Source organism: Thalassophryne amazonica, chromosome 4 (assembly GCF_902500255.1).
Source record: "Thalassophryne amazonica chromosome 4, fThaAma1.1, whole genome shotgun sequence".
Classification (NCBI taxonomy): domain Eukaryota; kingdom Metazoa; phylum Chordata; class Actinopteri; order Batrachoidiformes; family Batrachoididae; genus Thalassophryne; species Thalassophryne amazonica.
This window is the reverse complement of record NC_047106.1, coordinates 99,589,099-99,610,908: the sequence shown is the minus strand read 5'-3', so window position 1 is coordinate 99,610,908 and position 21,810 is coordinate 99,589,099. Positions and strand designations below refer to the sequence as shown.

General features: G+C 43.3%; 1 protein-coding gene and 1 long non-coding RNA gene across 2 annotated transcripts; one reads left to right on the top strand and one right to left on the bottom strand.

Moving 5' to 3' along the window:
• Positions 1 to 1,102: 1,102 nt before the first annotated feature.
• znf296 (zinc finger protein 296) lies at positions 1,103 to 20,109 on the bottom strand. The gene is made up of 3 exons (XM_034168339.1): positions 19,866 to 20,109; positions 15,309 to 15,656; positions 1,103 to 3,062 (listed from the first exon to the last, which is right to left on the bottom strand). The coding sequence occupies exons 1-3, from the start codon at positions 19,915 to 19,917 to the stop codon at positions 1,327 to 1,329; spliced, it is 2,136 nt and encodes a 711-aa protein (XP_034024230.1). The 5' UTR covers positions 19,918 to 20,109; the 3' UTR covers positions 1,103 to 1,326.
• Positions 10,127 to 12,838, top strand: LOC117508558. Its single transcript, XR_004560126.1, has 3 exons — positions 10,127 to 10,209; positions 10,723 to 10,728; positions 12,721 to 12,838. It is a non-coding gene; the product is annotated as an uncharacterized LOC117508558 (long non-coding RNA).
• Positions 20,110 to 21,810: the final 1,701 nt, after the last annotated feature.

The window sequence follows — 21,810 nt, the reverse complement described above, 5'->3', positions numbered from 1 at the left end:
GAGACTGATTTCTGATGAGTTCGGTTACCCGAGTCTATCTTGTGTTTGTGGACTTCCATCATCTGACACAGTACAGCGCAGTAATTATGACCAGCCAAGTCATGCTTTGGACACAAGATCACAGGACAGAGGAGTCAAACAAAAGTGCCGCCACATTAAAAAAAAAAAAATGCACACATATCCCTCACTCACCCCAAGTGCTCATGTTACAGCTTCCACAGATATTTTACCTCTTAACCCTGTCATTCTACAAAGAAAGACTTTTCAGTTGCATAATCGCCAACATACAGCATCTATAAATTAAGAATAATTCAAGCAGACAAAAAAGTACTGAATGATTATAATGGCTGAAAAACCATGCACAAGCATTTAAATTTTTCAGCACTTTACAAACGTAAACATGGAAAAAATCACCATCACAATAATATCTAATAAGAACACAGACAAGTATTACTCACCCGTTTCACATGGATAGAAGGTTTCTGCAGGGTTTTTATGCATAGGGGGACAAAATGTGATGATGGGGGGGGGGGGGGGGGTAGCAGAGGAGACTAAGTCTCTTTACTCACATTTATAAAATTAGGAGAGGAGAAAAAAAAATTGATCCATACATGTCACAAAGTCAGGAGCACAACCCAGCAAAGCCCCGTCATCCCTGTAAACATTAAGTGACAAGTGTTGTGACAACCGAGCGCCTTTAAAAAGAAGAGCGTGACAAACTGCAGACAGGCTGTGTTTGGATTCACCCCCCCCACCCCAAGCAGGCCACAGTCTGTCCCAGCGACTTTATCTTTAAAAGGCCTTCCCCATAGAGAAGCAGTTCGCAGCGAGGTAGCACAACATAACCCCCATGCCAATGCTACTGATTAGCAAGATTAATATATTAACGTCACTCCGCTAGCTTTGTTTAATATGATCCACTTTTCTACATTATCTGCTCACATCACCTGTCCGGCCGGTCGCTGCAGCAATAACACGCTTGACTGCTGCTTCCGGTACTGCAACATGGTGATCAGTTTTCTGCGTTGGCGTGGACTGTGGCGGGTCACTTCCTGTTCATGAGTTCTGGTAATCTCCCTGTCTAATGTCATGGCCTTGTTTATTTTTTATTTCTGTGGTCTAAAGTCTGTAGGCACTTTGATTCAACAGGCAGTTTTGCGTGTAATCACAAACACCACGGCTGTCTGCTGCAGAGCGCGCGCCTCCGTGCTGAGTAAGTGACTGACAGTTGCTATCTGCAGACTGTGCGCTGTGTTATAGAGTGTTAAATTCAAAACGACCTGACCGATGAGACCACATTATTGATCGGTGAAGGAGTGCAGGTCACTATAGAGTAGAAGACAAACTTAAGTCCGCTTCTATACCACCCCCTGGTGGGAGATGAGCCACTACGGCTACCCGCCCGGCGTTCCCTCCGATGTCTGCTTGGCTCCCCTCATCTCTCCGCACGTCGAGCTGATCCACGCAGGCTTCCTCCTCCTCCATCTTCACCGTTACCGTCTCCTCTTCAGCCTTGATGGCGGCCGTGCTGCTCTGTGTGTAGGCGCCAACACTGGCGTGGCTCAGGCTGTGAACTTTCTTTAGGTGCTTCTCCAGTGTGGCATAGACTGTGAAGGGCACTGCACACAACTGGCACACAAAGGGAGGTTTGGATCCTTGTGTGCCGTGGGTCTTCATGTGCCGTGTTAGCTTGGAGCTCTGAGCGCAGGCGTAGCTGCACAGACCACACCTGTAAGGCCGCTCGCCGGTGTGGCTGCGGCGGTGCACAGTCAGGTTACTGCTGTTACGGAATTGTTTGCCACAGAACTCACAGGCCTCATCTTTCTTCTTTTTCCCTGATGAAACCGGAGCAGCGCTGTGACCATTTCCTCCACTGCTCCCGCCTCCTCCGACACTCCTCCGCTCATTCTCTCTCTGCCACTCCTGCACAACCTCGCTAACTTTGGCTGAGCTCCATTCGGTCTCCCTCTCTATAATCTCTCCACGCTCACTCTCCCATTCCGCCGCTCCTCGCGCTCTCTCTCCAGTCTCTGGACGTTTGGGTGTGCAGTTGCCGCTAGCGATGCCGCTCTCACCGCTTCCCCCCGTCTCTCCGCTCTCCAGCGAGCCTTCAGATGGACTGGCACAGGGAGAGGAGTGCCGGGGCTCCCCTTGTCCTTCTGCCTCCTCCTCTCCTCCCTCTCTCTGGTGCTGGTACAGTCTGAGCAGCTCCCTGTCTGACTGTCTGCCCTGTGAGTTCAACAGCAGCAGGTCTGAGCCTACAGACAGGTGTGTGGATGAGCTTAGGTCTATCTCTGAAGGTCCTTGGGTCCTCAATTCTATTCCAGGACCAACCCTTCCTTTTCCCATGATTCCACCTTGCTGCAGTGGAAACCTCCCTCTCACCCCCTGCCTCCCTGCCCCTTCCTCCATCACAACCATAGCCATTTCCACCGAATCGCATGCGCTTCCTCCTCCAGCCTCCCTGTGATGGCTCCGTATGTGCCGGGCCAGTTGGCCACTCTGGGCAAAGGCTTCCCCGCACATGCCGCAGTGAAATGGCCTCTCGCAAGCGTGAGTCCTGCGATGGGCAGAGAGGGCACGCAACGACTGGAAGCTCTGGTCACACAACTCACAGAGGAACTGGAGGGACCCAACCTGAGGAAATGGGGAAGCAGCTGGTGGAGAAGACGACGGAGACAGCACCAGTCCTAGAGGGGAGGTGGAGGCGGCATTACTCCCTACGGTGAGCTCGTGGAGTGGTACCGAGAAGTTCAGAGCCTGTGTGTGGCCAGAGGAGGTTGCGGCAGAGGGTTCCTGGCGCAAGCGAGCGATGCGAAGAGCGGATGGCTTAAAAGCAGAGGTGAGTGCTTGGCTCAGGTGGCGTGGGTCCAGAGTGGCAGTGGCAGGTTTGTGTTCTGTAAAACATCCTCTTCCACCTCCTCTCATATCCGCCGTCTCCTCCTCATCCTCCTGGTAGATGCTGAAGGAGTGCATGTGCTGGGCGTGTTGCAGGAGAGACCACGCAGTTGGAAACACACCTTCACACTGCTGGCAGGTGAAACAGGAGGGTTCCTCACTCACTGGAACACACATTCAGACAAACCAGACTGAGCAACAAAGTTAAAATTTATACAGTATATATCTCAACAAAGTCAAGTTTAGAAAAGCTCAACAAAGGGCACCATGAGCAGGAGTATATTACAGACAGGCCATATGACGTTGCGCTTCAAAGGAGCACAGTAAGATGGCAATAAGTTGGAAGAGAACAGAATAATGAGGGGGGATAGAACACAGAAACTCAAAGGCCAGAAGAAAGCAAAGCTGTGTGAAGAACTAGATCTGGAGATATGTTTTATATGTGGACAGTTTTGTCCCCGAACTGAGAGCCACTCACCAATTAAGCTGCAAATTGCTAATTAGCAGAACGTAGAAAACGAACGCTTTATGCAAATTGGGCACTGACTCAACCTGCTTGACAAATGGGGGCTTTCTGCATGAATCAAAATTAGAAAGAAGATCCCCATTTTTTTTTTTGGAGAGGTTCAAAGCAGAGTCTGCTATAAGCCTCTTTCATGTTTCTTCAAGTCAAATCCTTATGTATCTTACCGGGGGTGGGGGGCTAAAAAAGGGAGGAACTGTTTCTTTTGCTTTTGCCTCTGCCGCCCTCGCTCTGTCTGGAGACGGGAGAAGCCGCTGTGTCCTTTAACCTAGCCTGAGGACTAACCTGAAGAGCTGGAATACTTCTTTGAGAAAATACGGTGGGGGTGGGGGGGATGGGGGGTGGAGAGAGACAGAATGAAGAAGAAAAGATAGGTAGGTCAGGACTCGGGAGGAGATAAAAAGATTATAATGTAGTACAGCAAACCAAGTGGCACACTGAAAATATGTCACCCCTTTGGATTATACTTGAGACCCATCCTCCAACCCCAGTGCTCCTCAACCCTCCTCCCCCAGTCCTCCCAAATCTTACCCCGAGGAGGGGGGCTTTTGTCTCAGGGTCCTGGAGTGAAACACAATACCCAGCCGCTTTCTCTTTTAGCTCGTTCCTTTCCTCTCACTTGCTTTTTTTTTTTTTTTTGGTAAGGATTCCCATTTGGCCCAGGGTAGCACTTGAATATTAAGCAGAAGCAATAACTACTAATTAAAAATGCAGATTGGCTGGGAGCGCTAACGAGCAGCAGGCAGGATCTCTGCTCCCCTGGGAGCCTGGGGGTAAAACTGAAAGAGGGCAAAGTGAAAGTGTGTTGAAAATGGGAGAAGAAACGGTGTGGGGTGGGGTGACACCACAGATTAAAAAAAAAAAAAAGTGGGGGGAGAGAATAAATAATTAGACAGATGCATGCGGCTCGTTGGTAATCCATCCCACTCCAGAGTCCTTTTTCGTTCATCCTCTCTGCTGCTCCCAAGTGCACACACAAAATAGAGTGGGGGGGGGGGGGGATGCATGTTGTGGGATAACTGCTTTTTTCACTTTCAGTCATCTCACAAGCTTCAGATGTTCGGTTTCACCCGCACACAATCACAACACCAAACACGCCCGGCTCACTGAAAACACAACTTATTAGTTGATGGTGGTGAGGTGTGCACCTGTCAGGAGTGAAACACTCAAACTCATGTCACAAGTGTCAATCACACTTTCACACACAACGTGCGACAGACAAACACAGCGGAAGACAAATTACACTCCACTCATCACATGCAATCAAAATAAACACACTTCCATGAACAAAAAAGAAGAAAATTACCAACAACTACAAAAGTTTAAATCAAAACTTATTTACTGTTGCATTTCTCCAGACACTTTTGTCCTCCCTTAGGGGTGTGATGGGGAGGGGAATAAAGGAGTGAAATGAGACTGTGGCCAGAGACGGTGTGTGCACCAGGCCTTCGAGCGTCAGTTACACAAAGGAAGGAACTGCCAACGTTTGATTTTCAAAACGTATGAGGGAGCAGAACGTACCTACTGCAAGAATCTTTGTCCATCTGCACAACTACGCAACTTCCTTTTCACTTCAGTGCCACAGTCACACACTTCTGACCTTTGCAGGCTGCGCACACACACACTCAATTCACTACTTGACACACCAGACAACGCACGCTGACTTTATCAAAAACATTTTTTTTTCTAAATTCATTCATTTATGACAGGGTTTTGATCGTCGCGATCCCCGTCTGTGACATTACATGTAACATTCTTGTTCTGGTGTTTGCAGAACTTTTTCCACCACTATTCTGGGAAAAATGCAAAAGAATTATGGGGATGAAGAAAAATAAATAAATAGTGGCTGTGGGCCAATGGTCATATAGTCTGGTCCATACGTATTTAGATGGGACTACTACTTTTTGTAATTTTGCCTCTGTACACCACCACAATGGAGATGAAATGAAACAAACAGTCGTTGCACCTGCAGTGTAGACTTTTTACCCTTAATTCAAGAGATTTAACAAAACTATCACATTAACCGTTGAGGTATTACAGCCATTTGTATACACAGTCCTTTCATTTACAGAGGCCCCAAGTCATTGGTCAAAATAAATAAAAATATTAAAAATGATTTTTAATATAAATCAGCAGTTTTATAGCCAGTTTTCTTTAGGACCCCTTCAAAAATAACACGAAATATGCAGAAACCAGAAGAAAATCCGTGAACCAAACATGAAATGGGGAACCACGAAACATTCCATCTGCGGTCGTGAGGGACGCACAGTCACACAGGAGTGCACGACACACTGGCGATGGTTTTGTGCACGCTCGTGTGTGAACACACTGCGAGCAGCTGGAACATGTTGCACCACATCGCGCCTCTGCTGTGGAGAAAAAATAAAAACCACACGCCATGAAAAAAGGCTGCATTTTATTGAATCCCTCTTTTCGAGCAAACTATACAGTACAAGTATGAACCATCTGTTCCTCTGTAGATGGCCCATGGTCATAGACGTACAGTCATGACATGACTGAAGCAGTGCACTCGTATCATGTCCACATCTGCTGGCCCGGTGTGTCCAGTCGGCCTGACATGTATGCCCTGTGGGCGGCGTGCCACGGGACAGACACTGCGTCATGTGGGACAGCGCTCACGTGGGTGATGTGACATTCAGATCACCCGCTGCGTGTTTACAAGACCTGATGGTCCGTTTCACCTGGGACAGCCTGGCAATGTGCGTGCCGTGTGCTTGCTCTCTGTAGCCTGTCACAAAAGCAATATATGTTTTTATTTATGTCCACGTGAGGACAGCAAGCAGACACACGCGCGTCACAGTGGACAGTTGTAAGGTCATGTCCATCAAAACAATACGTGTTCCCCAGCTGGGATGTCCAGAACCAGAGATCTCAACAGCTGCTGTTGTTTGTGGCCACGCCCCCTGTCCGTTCACCCCACACACTAATGTCTCACTCTTTCTGTGTTATGTGATCATTTTTTAGTTATTTTGTTATGTAATTGTGTATGTAGTTATTGTAGTACTTATTTTTATACCTGTCCTGGCAGTGGTCTTTGTATTCTTAATGTGACACGTCGTGTGCACTGAGCCGACATTTACAGCTGTCAGTGAGTCTCTGGCTAGCGATCAGCTGGGAGGCGTCTCACTGTGCTGTGTGCACTCAGACATGGCTGACCAGTCCCCATCTGTACATACATATCAGCATTCCATCCAAGTGTGCTCCCCCCACCCCCCCGCAACACATGGCATGTTGGGGAGGGGGGGCGAAACACATGCACGCCACGTGTTGTGGGGGGGAGCGGGAGGCGCAACACGTGCAATACACACGCATGGCACATGTGTTGGGGGAAGCCAATACTGTAGCACACCATGTGTGTTGCTTTGCAATGCCACAGTTGTGGGAGCATTTAGACAAATTTCACATCCAGCTTGAAAGTGGTCATCTGCTCATTATTTTTGTGCTAACAGCATGAATGGCCACATATTTTCTAAGTGTCCAGCGAGCGGTGTTGGTTCTTTGTGTGTGTGACACCTGGAATTTGACTGACACCTGCCGCGAGAGGGATTGAATGGGTTCTCACAGGGTACTCTGTATTTTGGCTGCTTGTGTGCACAAATAGTTGTAGCGACAGGTGTACGAGGCTTTAGAGGTGGCTCCAATTTTTCACGAATGGCACGCAATTCCTCCTTTGTGTGTTAGTTGGCTTCAATCATGTTATGTGTGAAGGGGCCCTTACATAGGTCAGAAGAAAGACATATGAATTTTTCATTAACAAATTAACAGTATGGTATTGTACAGTAAATCTGTCTGGAGCTAGCAGTTCTCAAAAACTAAGTGACCATACAATAATATTACTAGTGAGAGAAGCCACCAAGACACCCAAACAACTCTGAAGGAGTTACAAGCTTCTGTGGCTGTGATTAGAGAAATAGTGCATAGTGTAATGGACAACATATTGAATGTTACTTGATGCAGTCTCAACAAAAGAAAGCATTGGACGCACACAGATGCAGATGTGAAAAGTGGATTTTTGCAGGAAGCCTAGGGTGGTCCTTATTTTGCAAAGTTTTTAAATTTAATACTCTGACTCCCTGAATAGGTTCCAATTGATGAGAAAACATGCTGTGTAAAATGTTGTTGTACAAATTAATTTTTAGAGGTAGCTCAAAAACATTAAAATTTTGCTATTTTCATGGTATACAACATCTCAACTCAAGTGACCTCCAGTGACAAACAACTCATCAAGCTCCTGTCCAATCAAGGAAGCTCATGAGAAGCTGATATTAAATATGGATATCCATTAATATCCTGCAACAGTCATTTTCCCTTTTGCTAAGTGCGTTCCATGTCAGCTGATGTCGGCATAGTACATTGGAAAGTTTTGTGTGTGCTCAAAACTTTGAGTAGACATCAGGCGGAGAGCATTCCCAGTGCCTGCACGTTCGGTTTACAGTTTTATCCGCTACTTGTTTTTTACTTTTACGATAACCACGCATTTATATCCTGTTGCTGTCCAATGCTCCAGACTGGGCTTCTGATTGGCCAAAGATCTGGTGCAGGGTGTGAATTCAGCACAAGTGGAAGAAAGGACAGATCCCCATGCAGCAACACTGAGCGCAGCTGTTCATTTAAGCAAAGGCAAGAGTTAACTGAAGAAAAAGACAGCTCAGCTCTGTGCAATTTTATCTGGACATCAGTGCGCACCCAGCGGATTCTCCTGGTGAGAAGGCACAGCAGAGAAAGAAGGCTGTCTGCCGTTCTCACTGCTGCAACCCCACTTTGGCACAGGGAGAAGATGCTATTGGTGTATGAACATAGTGTGGAAGTATGATGTCATGATCCCTGAGCAAGCCGGATTGAATCTACATTTGCATTCAGACCTCAGCGAATCCCCGTCAAATCTGGCTTCCTCAGGGCACATATGACTGGGAAAAACCTTTTGGTGAATGCAGTGCTTTGTGTTACCAGTGGAAATGGGAGTTCATCTGTCCAAAACCCCAAATCCACAGGACACTGATGGATTATGCAAATTTGCAAAATGATTTAAATACATAACTAATGCATTTGCTCTATCCATCACAGTGTGACCTTAATGCCTTTGTTTGCATCACTGTAAAATCAGTGAAACAGAGGATAAATACGTATTTGTGTCCCTCACGACTCGAACTTAGAACTGACGAAGCTTTTCTGAATGAAGACTGAAACATTATCAAGAAACTAAATAAGTCCAGTTGACCTGACTCGACCTAAGTAACATTCACTTAGTGAATGTCTGTTGAATAACCCCACCTAAAATCAACTTGACCGTGGCACACCAGAGATGTACCTGGACATGCAAAACTCATCTTTAAAACATCACTTTGATGGAAAAACACAGTGAATTCCAGTCATATGCAGCTGGGTGATGCAGACCATATTTTACAGCATTAATAAACTCCAAGATGAAATCCAAATATATAAAGTGATAAACACTGTATTTTCTTTTGACCGGAGCTGGGCCAAGTCAATAGTCAATCAGAGTGTCTTTTTATCAAGTGATGCTTTTGAACCAATGGATGACAAGACAAGTAAGAGTAGTACTTGCAGTGCATTTGGAAAGTATTCACAGCACTTCACTTTTTCCACATTTTATGTTACAGCCTTTTTCCAAAATAGATGAAATTAATTTTTTCCTCAGAATTCTACATACAATACCCCATAATGACAATGTGAAAAAAAAAGGTCTTGAGATTTTCTGCAAATGTATTAAAAAACTAAGAAATCACATGTACATAAGTATTCACAACCTTTGTGATAAAGCTCAAAATTGAGCTCAGGCGCATCCTGTTTCCACTAGATGTTTCTACAGCTTAACTGGAATCCACCTGGGGTCAACTCCGTTGGTTTGACATGATTTGAAAAGGCACACACCTGTCTACATATAAGGCCCCACAGTTGACAGTGTATGTCAGAACACAAACCAAGCATGAAGTCAAAGGAATTATCTGTAGACCTCTGAGACAGGATACTCTTGAGGCATAAATCTGGGGAAGGATAAAGAAACATTTCTGCTGCTTTGAAGGTCCCAATGAGCACAGTGGCCTCCATCATCCATAAATGGAAGAACTTCTGATCAGAGAGGTGACTAAGAGCCTGATGGTCACTCTGTCAGAGCTCCAGCATTCCTCTGTGGAGAGAGGAGAACCTTCCAGAAGGACAACCATCTCTGCAGCAATCCATCAATCAGGCCTGTCTGGTAGAGTGGACAGACAGAAGCCACTCCTTAGTAAAAGGCACATGGCAGCCCACCTGGCGTTTGCCAAAAGGCAGCTTAAGGACTCTCAGACCATGAAAAACAAAATTCTCTGGTCTGATGAGACAAAGATTGAACTCTTTGGTGTGAATGCCAGGCATCATGTTTGGAAGAAACCAGGCACCATCCCTACAGTGAAGCATGGTGGTGGCAGCATCATGCTGTGGGATGTTTTTCAGCAGCAATAACTGGGAGACTAGTCAGGATTGAAGGAAATGTGCCAATGTACAGTCATCCTGATGGATCGATTTCTTAGTTTTATTTATGTATATAAATATATATATATATATATATATATTGCTGGTGAATGCATGGCGGTCATGCACTCACCAGCAGAAACATCCAGCAGAGTGACCCCCCCACCCCCCGACTCATTGGTAACTCTACTTATTGAGCTCAGAATCTGAGGCTCTGATCTTCTCAGGGGTTTTTGAACACAGCATTGATGGATGCCACAGGCCGCGCTTTTCACAGTTGTGGATGATGTAAACACGTAATCAATCAATCAATTCAATCAATCAATTTTTTTATATAGCGCCAAATCACAACAAACAGTTGCCCCAAGGCGCTTTTTTATTGTAAGGCAAGGCCATACAATAATTACGTAAAACCCCAACGGTCAAAACGACCCCCTGTGAGCAAGCACTTAAGAATTTTAAATTCTATTCTAGAATTAACAGGAAGCCAATGAAGAGAGGCCAATATGGGTGAGATATGCTCTCTCCTTCTAGTCCCTGTCAGTACTCTAGCTGCAGCATTTTGAATTAACTGAAGGCTTTTTAGGGAACTTTTAGGACAACCTGATAATAATGAATTACAATAGTCCAGCCTAGAGGAAATAAATGCATGAATTAGTTTTTCAGCATCACTCTGAGACAAGACCTTTCTGATTTTAGAGATATTGCGTAAATGCAAAAAAGCAGTCCTACATATTTGTTTAATATGCGCTTTGAATGACATATCCTGATCAAAAATGACTCCAAGATTTCTCACAGTATTACTAGAGGTCAGGGTAATGCCATCCAGAGTAAGGATCTGGTTAGACACCATGTTTCTAAGATTTGTGGGGCCAAGTACAATAACTTCAGTTTTATCCGAGTTTAAAAGCAGGAAATTAGAGGTCATCCATGTCTTTATGTCTGTAAGACAATCCTGCAGTTTAGCTAATTGGTGTGTGTCCTCTGGCTTCATGGATAGATAAAGCTGGGTATCATCTGCGTAACAATGAAAATTTAAGCAATACCGTCTAATAATACTGCCTAAGGGAAGCATGTATAAAGTGAATAAAATTGGTCCTAGCACAGAACCTTGTGGAACTCCATAATTAACCTTAGTCTGTGAAGAAGATTCCCCATTTACATGAACAAATTGTAATCTATTAGACAAATATGATTCAAACCACCGCAGCGCAGTGCCTTTAATACCTATGGCATGCTCTAATCTCTGTAATAAAATTTTATGGTCAACAGTATCAAAAGCAGCACTGAGGTCTAACAGAACAAGCACAGAGATGAGTCCACTGTCCGAGGCCATAAGAAGATCATTTGTAACCTTCACTAATGCTGTTTCTGTACTATGATGAATTCTAAAACCTGACTGAAACTCTTCAAATAGACCATTCCTCTGCAGATGATCAGTTAGCTGTTTTACAACTACCCTTTCAAGAATTTTTGAGAGAAAAGGAAGGTTGGAGATTGGCCTATAATTAGCTAAGATAGCTGGGTCAAGTGATGGCTTTTTAAGTAATGGTTTAATTACTGCCACCTTAAAAGCCTGTGGTACATAGCCAACTAACAAAGATAGATTGATCATATTTAAGATCGAAGCATTAAATAATGGTAGGGCTTCCTTGAGCAGCCTGGTAGGAATGGGGTCTAATAAACATGTTGATGGTTTGGATGAAGTAACTAATGAAAATAACTCAGACAGAACAATCGGAGAGAAAGAGTCTAACCAAATACAGGCATCACTGAAAGCAGCCAAAGATAACGATACGTCTTTGGGATGGTTATGAGTAATTTTTTCTCTAATAGTTAAAATTTTGTTAGCAAAGAAAGTCATGAAGTCATTACTAGTTAAAGTTAATGGAATACTCAGCTCAATAGAGCTCTGACTCTTTGTCAGCCTGGCTACAGTGCTGAAAAGAAACCTGGGGTTGTTCTTATTTTCTTCAATTAGTGATGAGTAGAAAGATGTCCTAGCTTTACGGAGGGCTTTTTTATAGAGCAACAGACTCTTTTTCCAGGCTAAGTGAAGATCTTCTAAATTAGTGAGATGCCATTTCCTCTCCAACTTACGGGTTATCTGCTTTAAGCTACGAGTTTGTGAGTTATACCACAGAGTCAGACACTTCTGATTTAAAGCTCTCTTTTTCAGAGGAGCTACAGCATCCAAAGTTGTCTTCAATGAGGATGTAAAACTATTGACGAGATACTCTATCTCCCTTACAGAGTTTAGGTAGCTACTCTGCACTGTGTTGGTATATGGCATTAGAGAACATAAAGAAGGAATCATATCCTTAAACCTAGTTACAGCGCTTTCTGAAAGACTTCTAGTGTAATGAAACTTATTCCCCACTGCTGGGTAGTCCATCAGAGTAAATGTAAATGTTATTAAGAAATGATCAGACAGAAGGGAGTTTTCAGGGAATACTGTTAAGTCTTCTATTTCCATACCATAAGTCAGAACAAGATCTAAGATATGATTAAAGTGGTGGGTGGACTCATTTACTTTTTGAGCAAAGCCAATAGAGTCTAATAATAGATTAAATGCAGTGTTGAGGCTGTCATTCTCAGCATCTGTGTGGATGTTAAAATCGCCCACTATAATTATCTTATCTGAGCTAAGCACTAAGTCAGACAAAAGGTCTGAAAATTCACAGAGAAACTCACAGTAACGACCAGGTGGACGATAGATAATAACAAATAAAACTGGTTTTTGGGACTTCCAATTTGGATGGACAAGACTAAGAGACAAGCTTTCAAATGAATTTGAAAGCTTTGAGTGCTGTGCACACCCGGAACCCACATAGATTGTATTGAAAGCTCTGTTTTCTGAAAAATATTGATTTTACATGAGAGTCTAGAAGAGATGTGTGGAGTGATTTTCAACTTGACTGAAATTGCACCAGAATGAGCGTGGCCTGACTGGACAATGACACAGAGGCAGATCCAACGGTCTGGACCACTGATAACCACTGCAATAGGAGTAGACTCAGACAGAAAAATAAAAATAAAAAAATCCCTCCTTTTCCCATTTTGCAGTGTGTCGCCGAACTCGCCTTCATAAACAAGTTGCCCCTGGCCCTGGTTTCATAAAGCAGTCTAATCTTGTTTAGTGGACTAAACTCAGTCCAATCCACTTTTGACGTTAGTCGTTCCAGTTACCCTGATTAAAGTTTTTAGCCTGGTACAGAGGAGGCTAATCTTATTTTAGTCTACAAAACTTCAGTGTCTTACCTCAAAAAAGGTGGCAATCATGTACCACCACTTGATGGAGGAGGATGGAAGGAGAGACTTGTGATGAGAGGGGGTGTTATGGGACAGAATAATCCATTGGGGAAGTTTACAGATGCCGTGGTTGACAGCACTGCAGCGGACTCAGCCATGTTTGTACTAGACGGATCAACCCGGAAGTAAACAAAAGTGTCACACACTGGAGGCGTTTCTTGGCAACAGTACTCGCGAGCCCGCTATGCCCATGAAAATTGTTGACTTACGCGAGACAGCTAATTTACAAGTGTAGCCATCGATGTGAAATGGTGATTAGACAAATAATGTTGGGTGACTAACCTTAGTCGACTAAGTAAGCTGAGAGAGTAAAAGATTGGACTGCTTTATGACACCAGGCCCTGATCAAATAAAAGTTTGGGGTATTTACTGTAATTTCCGGACTATAAAAACAGCTACTTTTTTCACACACTTTGAAAACTGTGTCTTAAACAATGATGCAGCTAATTTATGGATTTTTTTTCAGGCTTTCTCATAAGTCAAAATACATCAATTGATGCTGTCCATAAATTGGCTGAAAACTGCGGTCCTCATGTGGTGTAAATTCACACACACACAATAAATATAAAGTCTTGCCTGTTAGTTTTAGTGGATTCATCAACACGTCCTGAAGAAAACAACGTCTGAAAATACTTTAATTCCTTGTCGTGCCTGAAGAAAAATCCCTCTGGCACTTTACGCTACAGTTGCGCCTCTGTCAGATCAGTCAGCAGAGCCTCCTCTCTCCCTCCCCCTACCAGGTCTCGCCTTTGCGCCACAAGTTGAAAAGTCACAGCACCTCATTAACGTATCATTTACCACAGACACCAGGCAATCCTGGCTGCACGCGATGAAATTATCTCATGATCCACAAAGAAGAAAAAAAAGTTAAAATTTACTCGGTTCTCCATGTAGAGCAGAGGCACCGCGCAGCATTGTGTGCACGCTGAATGATGTGCTTGTCAGAAAAGAAGCATTTAATTAAAAGTCAAAACATCTTTCTGTGTAAATATCTCATGTTACAACGTGGAGACCCGCGGTGTATAAACAAGTGTGGCCTATTTATGTACAATTTCTTTTTTCTTTTTAAAGCTGGTGGATGAAGGTGAAATGTCAGTTTGGCAACAGCTGACAATGTTCTATTAGAGCCAATACAAACTTGTATCATTGAAATAATTTGATACCAACCAATGATTCCTGAGATGTGACACACAGATGCTCAGGAAAACACTTTTCAATTGAGGATTTCATCATATTTGTTCTGAATGCTACTGTCCACATCCGTTACTCGAGACTTGCACTCTCTGAATCGCTGCTCCACATATTTGCACAATAACTTAAGTGTGTGTTTTTTTTTTTTTTAAACATTTCGCCTTTTCCTCTCTCTCTCTTTCTTTTTAAGATTATATTGGTGAATGGAGGAATAGCAAAGTAAGAATTTCATTGTATAGTGTAACTGCTTGTTTCTGCTGTACATATGACAATAAAACTCTTGAATCTATTTCAGTCAGCTCAGGAAACATTTTAAAACATGATGGTAAAGAGAATCTCAAGAACTCAGGTGGCTCTGCCCGGAGCAGAGCGCGCGGGAGGGGCGGCGGATGATGCAACTTCCTCCACTGCAACGTCAGGTCAGTGAGGAACGCCACACCAACCGCTTCCCATCTACATTCCTCTGACTGTGTCACACTGAAAAAGTAAACCCACTATATAAAACAAACTGCCTGTGTGGATGTGACCTCCCGTCCTCAAGTTCAGAGATCATTTTTAGACAACAGGCCACTGCTCTGTTGTCCACACAGGACACAGAGGGAGAAACATGTTTACCTGGCCAGTCCACCTCAGAGACTCACATTCAGGGAGATGAGGAGGAGCTCAGGTGCTCGCTGTGGGGCCCCCAGGGATGCCCTGTGTCCTCTCAACACTCCTGACGCCTAACCTTCCCGCACAATTAGCGTCACTAACTCATGGAGCGCTGCTAATGGCAACAGCTAGCTAATGAGCTGGACCGCAGTGAGGGGAGCAGTCTTTAAAAGAAGGGTGGAAAAAAAAAAAAAAAAAAAAAATTGTCACTAATTATCAAGCTGCCTTCCTCAGCACTCACCTGTTTTGCTTGGCTCCGCCTTCACCTTCACACAATGCTCCTCCCCCCAAGCCCTCTCTCTGGCTCCCGTTCGCCTCAGCTCGATGAAACCTGCCACTAACTCGGCGTTGGCAGCACGGTGTTGTGCTTGGGTGGCAGGTGAAGGAGGCGTGCTGGCATCAGGAGGTGGGTTTTGGGGACGACAATCTCCCTGTTTGTGTTGGATGAATGCCAGGATGTGGGCGAGTGGGAAGGCCTGGCTGCACTGGCCACAGGTCAGGAGGTCGTGACCCTCATCACACACTCTGACCTGTGGAGCGGAAGGCGGCTCCTCAGACAGGGAGGTACCATCCGTCGTATCAACAGCATCTGAAAACATGTCGAGGAACAGCAACAAGAGGCGATATGTCAAAAACACAATTACTGACAGGAGCATGTCCACAAATTTGTCCATGGTATTGAGTGGGGGGGGGGGGGGGGGGGGGGGCATGAGGACATGTTATCAAACACATTTGCCGACTTGTTGGCAGGATTATTCAAAAACTAATCAAGCAACTCTCATGGAAGGTAGTTAATTCTGAATTGCTTATCACCATCACATCTTTATGACATCACAGGACAAGCAAAAACCAAAAGGTGTCCATCTTTCTTGGGCCAGGGATCACCTCTCCAGGGGTTTTACTAAACCGGGAAATATGGGCTCCACACCCTCTTGTCAAAATGCCTAATTTTTTAGTTTGTTTTTTTATTTTTAAGTGTTATTCCTAGCATACAGCCTTCCCCTCGCTGATCGATTCTTCTATAAATACATAACAATGATGCCAGGAAATAGAAAGCCTGTTTGTAATCAACAGCATTTTTTTTTTTCCAAAATACTAAAAATGTGCAAAAAGGCAATAAGAATACATACACATGTGCAATTTCACGAGGCTCTCACACTCTGTTGTTCGATCTGCCTCGCTATGTCTCGTTGCCGTTTTGATTGTTAAACATGCAGTCTCACGTGTTACAGACTTCTGTAATCTTCTGTGTCTGTGATAACGTTCCCATTTGAGTTACTTGCCCTTACTTAGAGTCACTATACTGGTCCTTCAAGAAACCTCAGAATGCCCCATTTTGATCAAAAATTTTCAGAAGCTCCCCCTGCTCTCCATATAATGTTTATTCTAATACCTTCAAGAAACAAAAGAAAAAATGAACTATAATGTAATGTTCACCAAAAAAATAAAGAGATTTAAAAACAGATGAAAAACCCCCCCCCCACAAACTCCAACCTCCTTCATCAGTCAGCTGCAGTAGCGTTTGAATATATTTTTGGGTGGCCACTGGCCAGATAAATCCAGAGAGGGCTCCGTATCCCCGATCATAGGATTATTTCCACCAAGTTATGTTTGCTTTATTGTAGGCAGCATACTCAAAAGGCAATTAATGCATTTGGATTACCCTTTTTTGTGGAGGGCATGGTCCTCAACTTAGGGTAGAGCTGATTCATTATATATATTTATCACATATTACAACAAACATCTGCCCTATACTAGTAACTCAGCCCTCATGAGATACAAGAAAAAAAATAGGGCTGATAAATCATCCACAAGCTGATTGTAATTAGTTCAGCTCTTCAGGCAGGTTGACGAGCTAATTATTGAGATCACCTGTTTTTGGCGCACAGGTAGAAGCAACACATGGGAGGGTTTTTACTTTCTGAAGCTGGAGTTTTACACCTCTGCAGAAAATATTGTTAAATTTGAGTCTGTGGCTAGCTATCGCTCAAAGTCATTATTCATATGTATGATATATGGTTCTTCTTCTTTACTCTTGTTGTAATATGTGAATGAGTTGTTATTAAATGGAGTTGACGATAATTATATGGTTCTTGTTTTTTATTTTGTTGTGATATGTGATAAATATCTCATCACGTGTCTGTTTATGTATCACGCCCTGCATCATGCCCCAATGTATCCGTATCAGCCCCAAGTCCAATGTGATTATATATATATATACATATACATATATATATATATATATATATATATATATATATATATACACATACATACATACACACACACACACACACACACACACACTAGAGCTCTTGGCGAAATTCTATTGTACCTATATTAATGGTAAATGTCCACCAGGTGGAGATATTGCTCCATTTCAAGAACCCAGGCACATGACAATAATCAACCTTTTGCTTATAGTAGTGTGTGTGTATTTATTTACTTACATTAATTTTTCAGTTAGCATAGCAAGCACAAGCATAACGGGAAGTTATGTGGGTTCATTTTTCATTCAAACACATTTTTTAGCCCAAGCAGGCTTAATACTTGCAAGATTTTTGTTCAATCAAAATCAGTTGAAAATCACACATCACATCACAGATTAGAGGTCTTAGGTGAACGCAAATACAGATCTGTAAAATAAATAAATAAAAATTTGCAGACAGTGAACCAATGAATGAAATGTTTTGAAACTTGAGTCTTGTAGTGTCTCCTCTGAAGCAATAAAAAAAAGAAAAAAAAAAAAAAAGAAATTTGAAATATTTACATGCGGTTCTTCATGGTCAAAGGGATTTTTAATATATAGTTAACATCTCCATTTTACTTCATGTGTTCCTCTGAAAATGATATCATCCCTGGTATTTTATATACAGCACTTGGTTAAGTCCCTTCAGCTTCTTTCATTTTCTCCCCATCGAGGGTTGCCACAGCAGATCTGAAATGGATCTGCAGTTTGATTTGACGCAATTGTTTTATGTCAGGCACTCTTCCTGATGCAATTCTATAATGGCGATCTTGAACCAAGAACATACTGATCTAGGAACAAGCGCAGTAACCACCTGGCCACCACACCTGCCCATACAGGAGGTAGTATTCATTATATTTCATCTTATAAAAAGGCATGACTGGTTGTCCAGTGGTACAAATATAATCCAATCAGTTTTTTCAGATATGGGATCAGACTGCCAAACAACTGACAATCGCAACAGCATCCAAGTGTCTCCTCTCGTCTACATCTTGAAGCACAACAATAGTTACCATCTCAGCCTTAAACCAGAACTAACAGGCTTAAAGCACTTCAACTGGGTAGTCTAAATTTTAGACCTTGAACTACCAGTGACATGGGCCAAACTTGCCTCGTCTGTCCCCACAGGACACCACCACTTTTAGACTTTGACTGAAGTTTGAGTACGAAGCCTTAGTATCAGTCTACCTCCCTGTCAGTAGTGCTTCATAAAAACAGGGCCCTGGCGGCCACTGCTGCTTGTTTAGTAAAACAAGTGACTAAAGGAAATGAGGACTGTTAGAGCTCAGTCAAACACCACAAAGAGGCGTGGCTATCAAGAGTGCCAGTTTCATTTGTAAATTATGGGGCCATCAAGATCAGCTAACAGTGACCACTTCCTTTGACTAACCCATATTCACTGTGAAGCCGGGGAGCCTCAAAGTCCACCTGAACAGGAACCTTGGTCTCCAATTCCTGACAGCAACGATGCAACCATGGCTTCCAGCTGTCAAAAACATAACCAGACCTACCAATCCTGAGCAGCAGCAGTTTCTCAAGCGGAAGTGGACTACAATTAAAGAGTGGGAAATAATCAGCTCTGAAGATAAGATCATCCCTTACAGTTTACAACGGACAGCTCATGGACACACAGATCTCAAACTGAAAGCAGCTCCTTAAAACTTTGTTTCCAGATCAAGTCCTGGTAGGAGGAGGGGTCAGGACAGACTGTTGCTCAACGGTCATGGGCACACCTTGATGTCTGGCCTAGTTCACCTGCCCGGGCTAAGGTACAGGACAGGTACAGACAGTACAGTCTGTAGTTGGATCTCACCAGTTGCTCAAAAATGTCACCTTTCCTGTTTTAGGCCTGCACTGTTTGTGCAGACTTGCAAGGAGCAGAGTGTGTGTGTGTGTGTGTGTGTGTGTGTGTGTGAGAGAGTCAGGCCTTGTGGTCACAGCAAGTACGCACCACTGGTCTGCACAACTGCACCTTTTTTCTTAACCTTTAGATGAGACGAAAGCATTCAAGACTAAATGTATTTTACGCTTTGATTTGACCGTGCATGAGATCTGCTATGAAGAAGTCAGGAATTAAGACTGGCCCCGTGGGTGTGTGTGTGTGTGCGCGAACAGGTGATCTGTGGGGAGAACACTGTCCCCACTGTGAAACCTGATCAACATCTAACCTGGCAACTATTAATTGTCGTGTCAGAACTTGCAATCTGAGGGGGGAAAGCTTGCATAAAAACCGCTCCCTCCTGCGTCAAATCAAGTGCAGCCACAAAACATTCATATTACTATTTACCTGTAAACAAACACAAACACAGAGGTTTGGCCACAGGGGTGAGAATACAACAGTCAGCTTCAATACTCCTCAGAATATTCGTTTTCATGCTTTAAAATTAGTGCACCTTAATACTTAATTGACCAAATGACCATCATTTAGCCAAAACAAAAACAATGTCGCATGCAAACATTACGCACAGCTTGCGCCAATAAAAGAAAAGTGAGCAGTATTTCTCACATACCAGCTTTTTGTTTGTTGTTTGTTTGTTTTTTTTTTTTTACCTTGAAGTGCACTCAGGTGCTGCGGCCGGCTTCCAAGTTTGCGTCTGGACATTGCGTCAAGCGTTCAGCGTTTGGCACCTTTATGGCCCCAAACAGCAGCTCCCGAACCGAATCCGTCCAGCTGCTGCTTCTCCGGTAAAACTGTCCGAAAGCAGAGCGGCGGTGATCCCGATCAGTCCGTTTGTCTGGATTCCAAGTGTCGGCTGCGTTCAAGTTCACGCTTCTCGCCGCGGCAGCACGCAGGGTTAAAGGGGGCATGGCCGAGTGAACCTGACCCCGCCCACCTCTGGGTGACTGTCACATGGTCGCTTTCCTCTTTCTGTTTCACACCTCCACACTTCCTGCAGGTAGCCGCTTTCTACAGGTGTTTCGTTTAAAACGACAAAGCCAGTTCATGCAAAGCTTTAAGACATGAAAAACGCGCACCCTCCTGCCTAGGTCCAGCATGCAGTTGTCACAAACTGAAGTGTTACCATGGTAATTGGTAATGGGCAAAACCACCACAATCAACCAACTACTCTGATCTTATACATCTTGTACTTAAAATGCTCAGATCACAAGTTTCAGTTTGATCCATATTGGACCAAGCTCACATTTGGGGGATCAATAATTTGAAAAATGAGAACTTTCAGTCATTTTGACCCCAAAATCCCCATTTTTGTCCCAAAATTCCCATTTGACCTTTGACCCCAAATAAATGATCTATCATTGCAAAAGTAATATTCTTGCACCAAATAAATCAATGTGACAAAATGTAAAGAACAGCTGAATATTTATGTTTCAACTTCTACCAATGTAATTGAGAATGGAAATGTTTTGCATGTTGGAAATAAATTGAAGGGGGAACAACATATTAGTCAAAAACGACTTGTAACAGTAATTTGATCACGTGAGGAAAAAATAAGCTTATCAAGTTCATTTAAATGTCATTCAATAGAAAGGTACCTGTGAGCATCTTTTACTCCATCTACTGGCCACACATATGAATGAACCCTCTGAAACGGCTGCACAAGTTCAAGTTTTCTGAGCAGCTACGAGCTTTTTTTTTAAGTTCATAAAACGGCACTTTTCGCTATGCACATTCTATTTGCATTATGTTGGTAGTGAATCATTTGCAATGAAACATCTGAATTAACTCCTCAACGTCTACATGAGACTGATCAGATTTTCCTTCATGCATAGTTCCACAGTGTGCTTCCATTGTGTGAAGTTTCTTTGAAATCCATCAAGCGGTTTAGGAGTTGCACTGTCAACATAATGCAGCATGATGCATTAAACAGTTTCTATCTCTGCTTGAAGATGGTGAAATGTAATTATATTCCTTCATAAACATCTTCGTATATTGTGCCATCATTGTGTGACATTTCACTGAAAGCCCTAAGTGACAATATCCTACAGTATGACAAACAAAACTGCAGTCATCTTTTGTTGAAGAGACATCCAAACAGAATTAACCTTCATTCACATTTTCATATGGCATGCCATTTATTGGGAGAGGTTCTGCTGAAATCCACCAAACTATTTGAGTTGCACTTATGACATAAAATATGTATTGCATTAATTAAACACAAAATTTCAATTACAGCATATCCCGTTAAAGACAGCTGACCAGGATTTTATTCCATTATGAACATCTTCATATGGCATACCACCACCCTGGAAATTTTAACTGATATCCATTAAGTAGTTTTGGAGCTGCAGATTGACAGGATGAGTCCTATCTCCTTTCCAAAAACAGCTTTTCCTTGCAGGAGGGAATGATGGCTATGAATACACAAGCTGTTTACTATTAAAAGAGTGATATAAGCCTCATACCCATCACTTTGTGGGCCAATTTTTAATCAATATTCAATTTTGAACCTGTTTCTTGAATAAGGCTACATATTTTCTTGGCTGTCCGTAAATGCAGTTCAAGTGGAGGAGTGAAAAAGGCACCATGAACAAA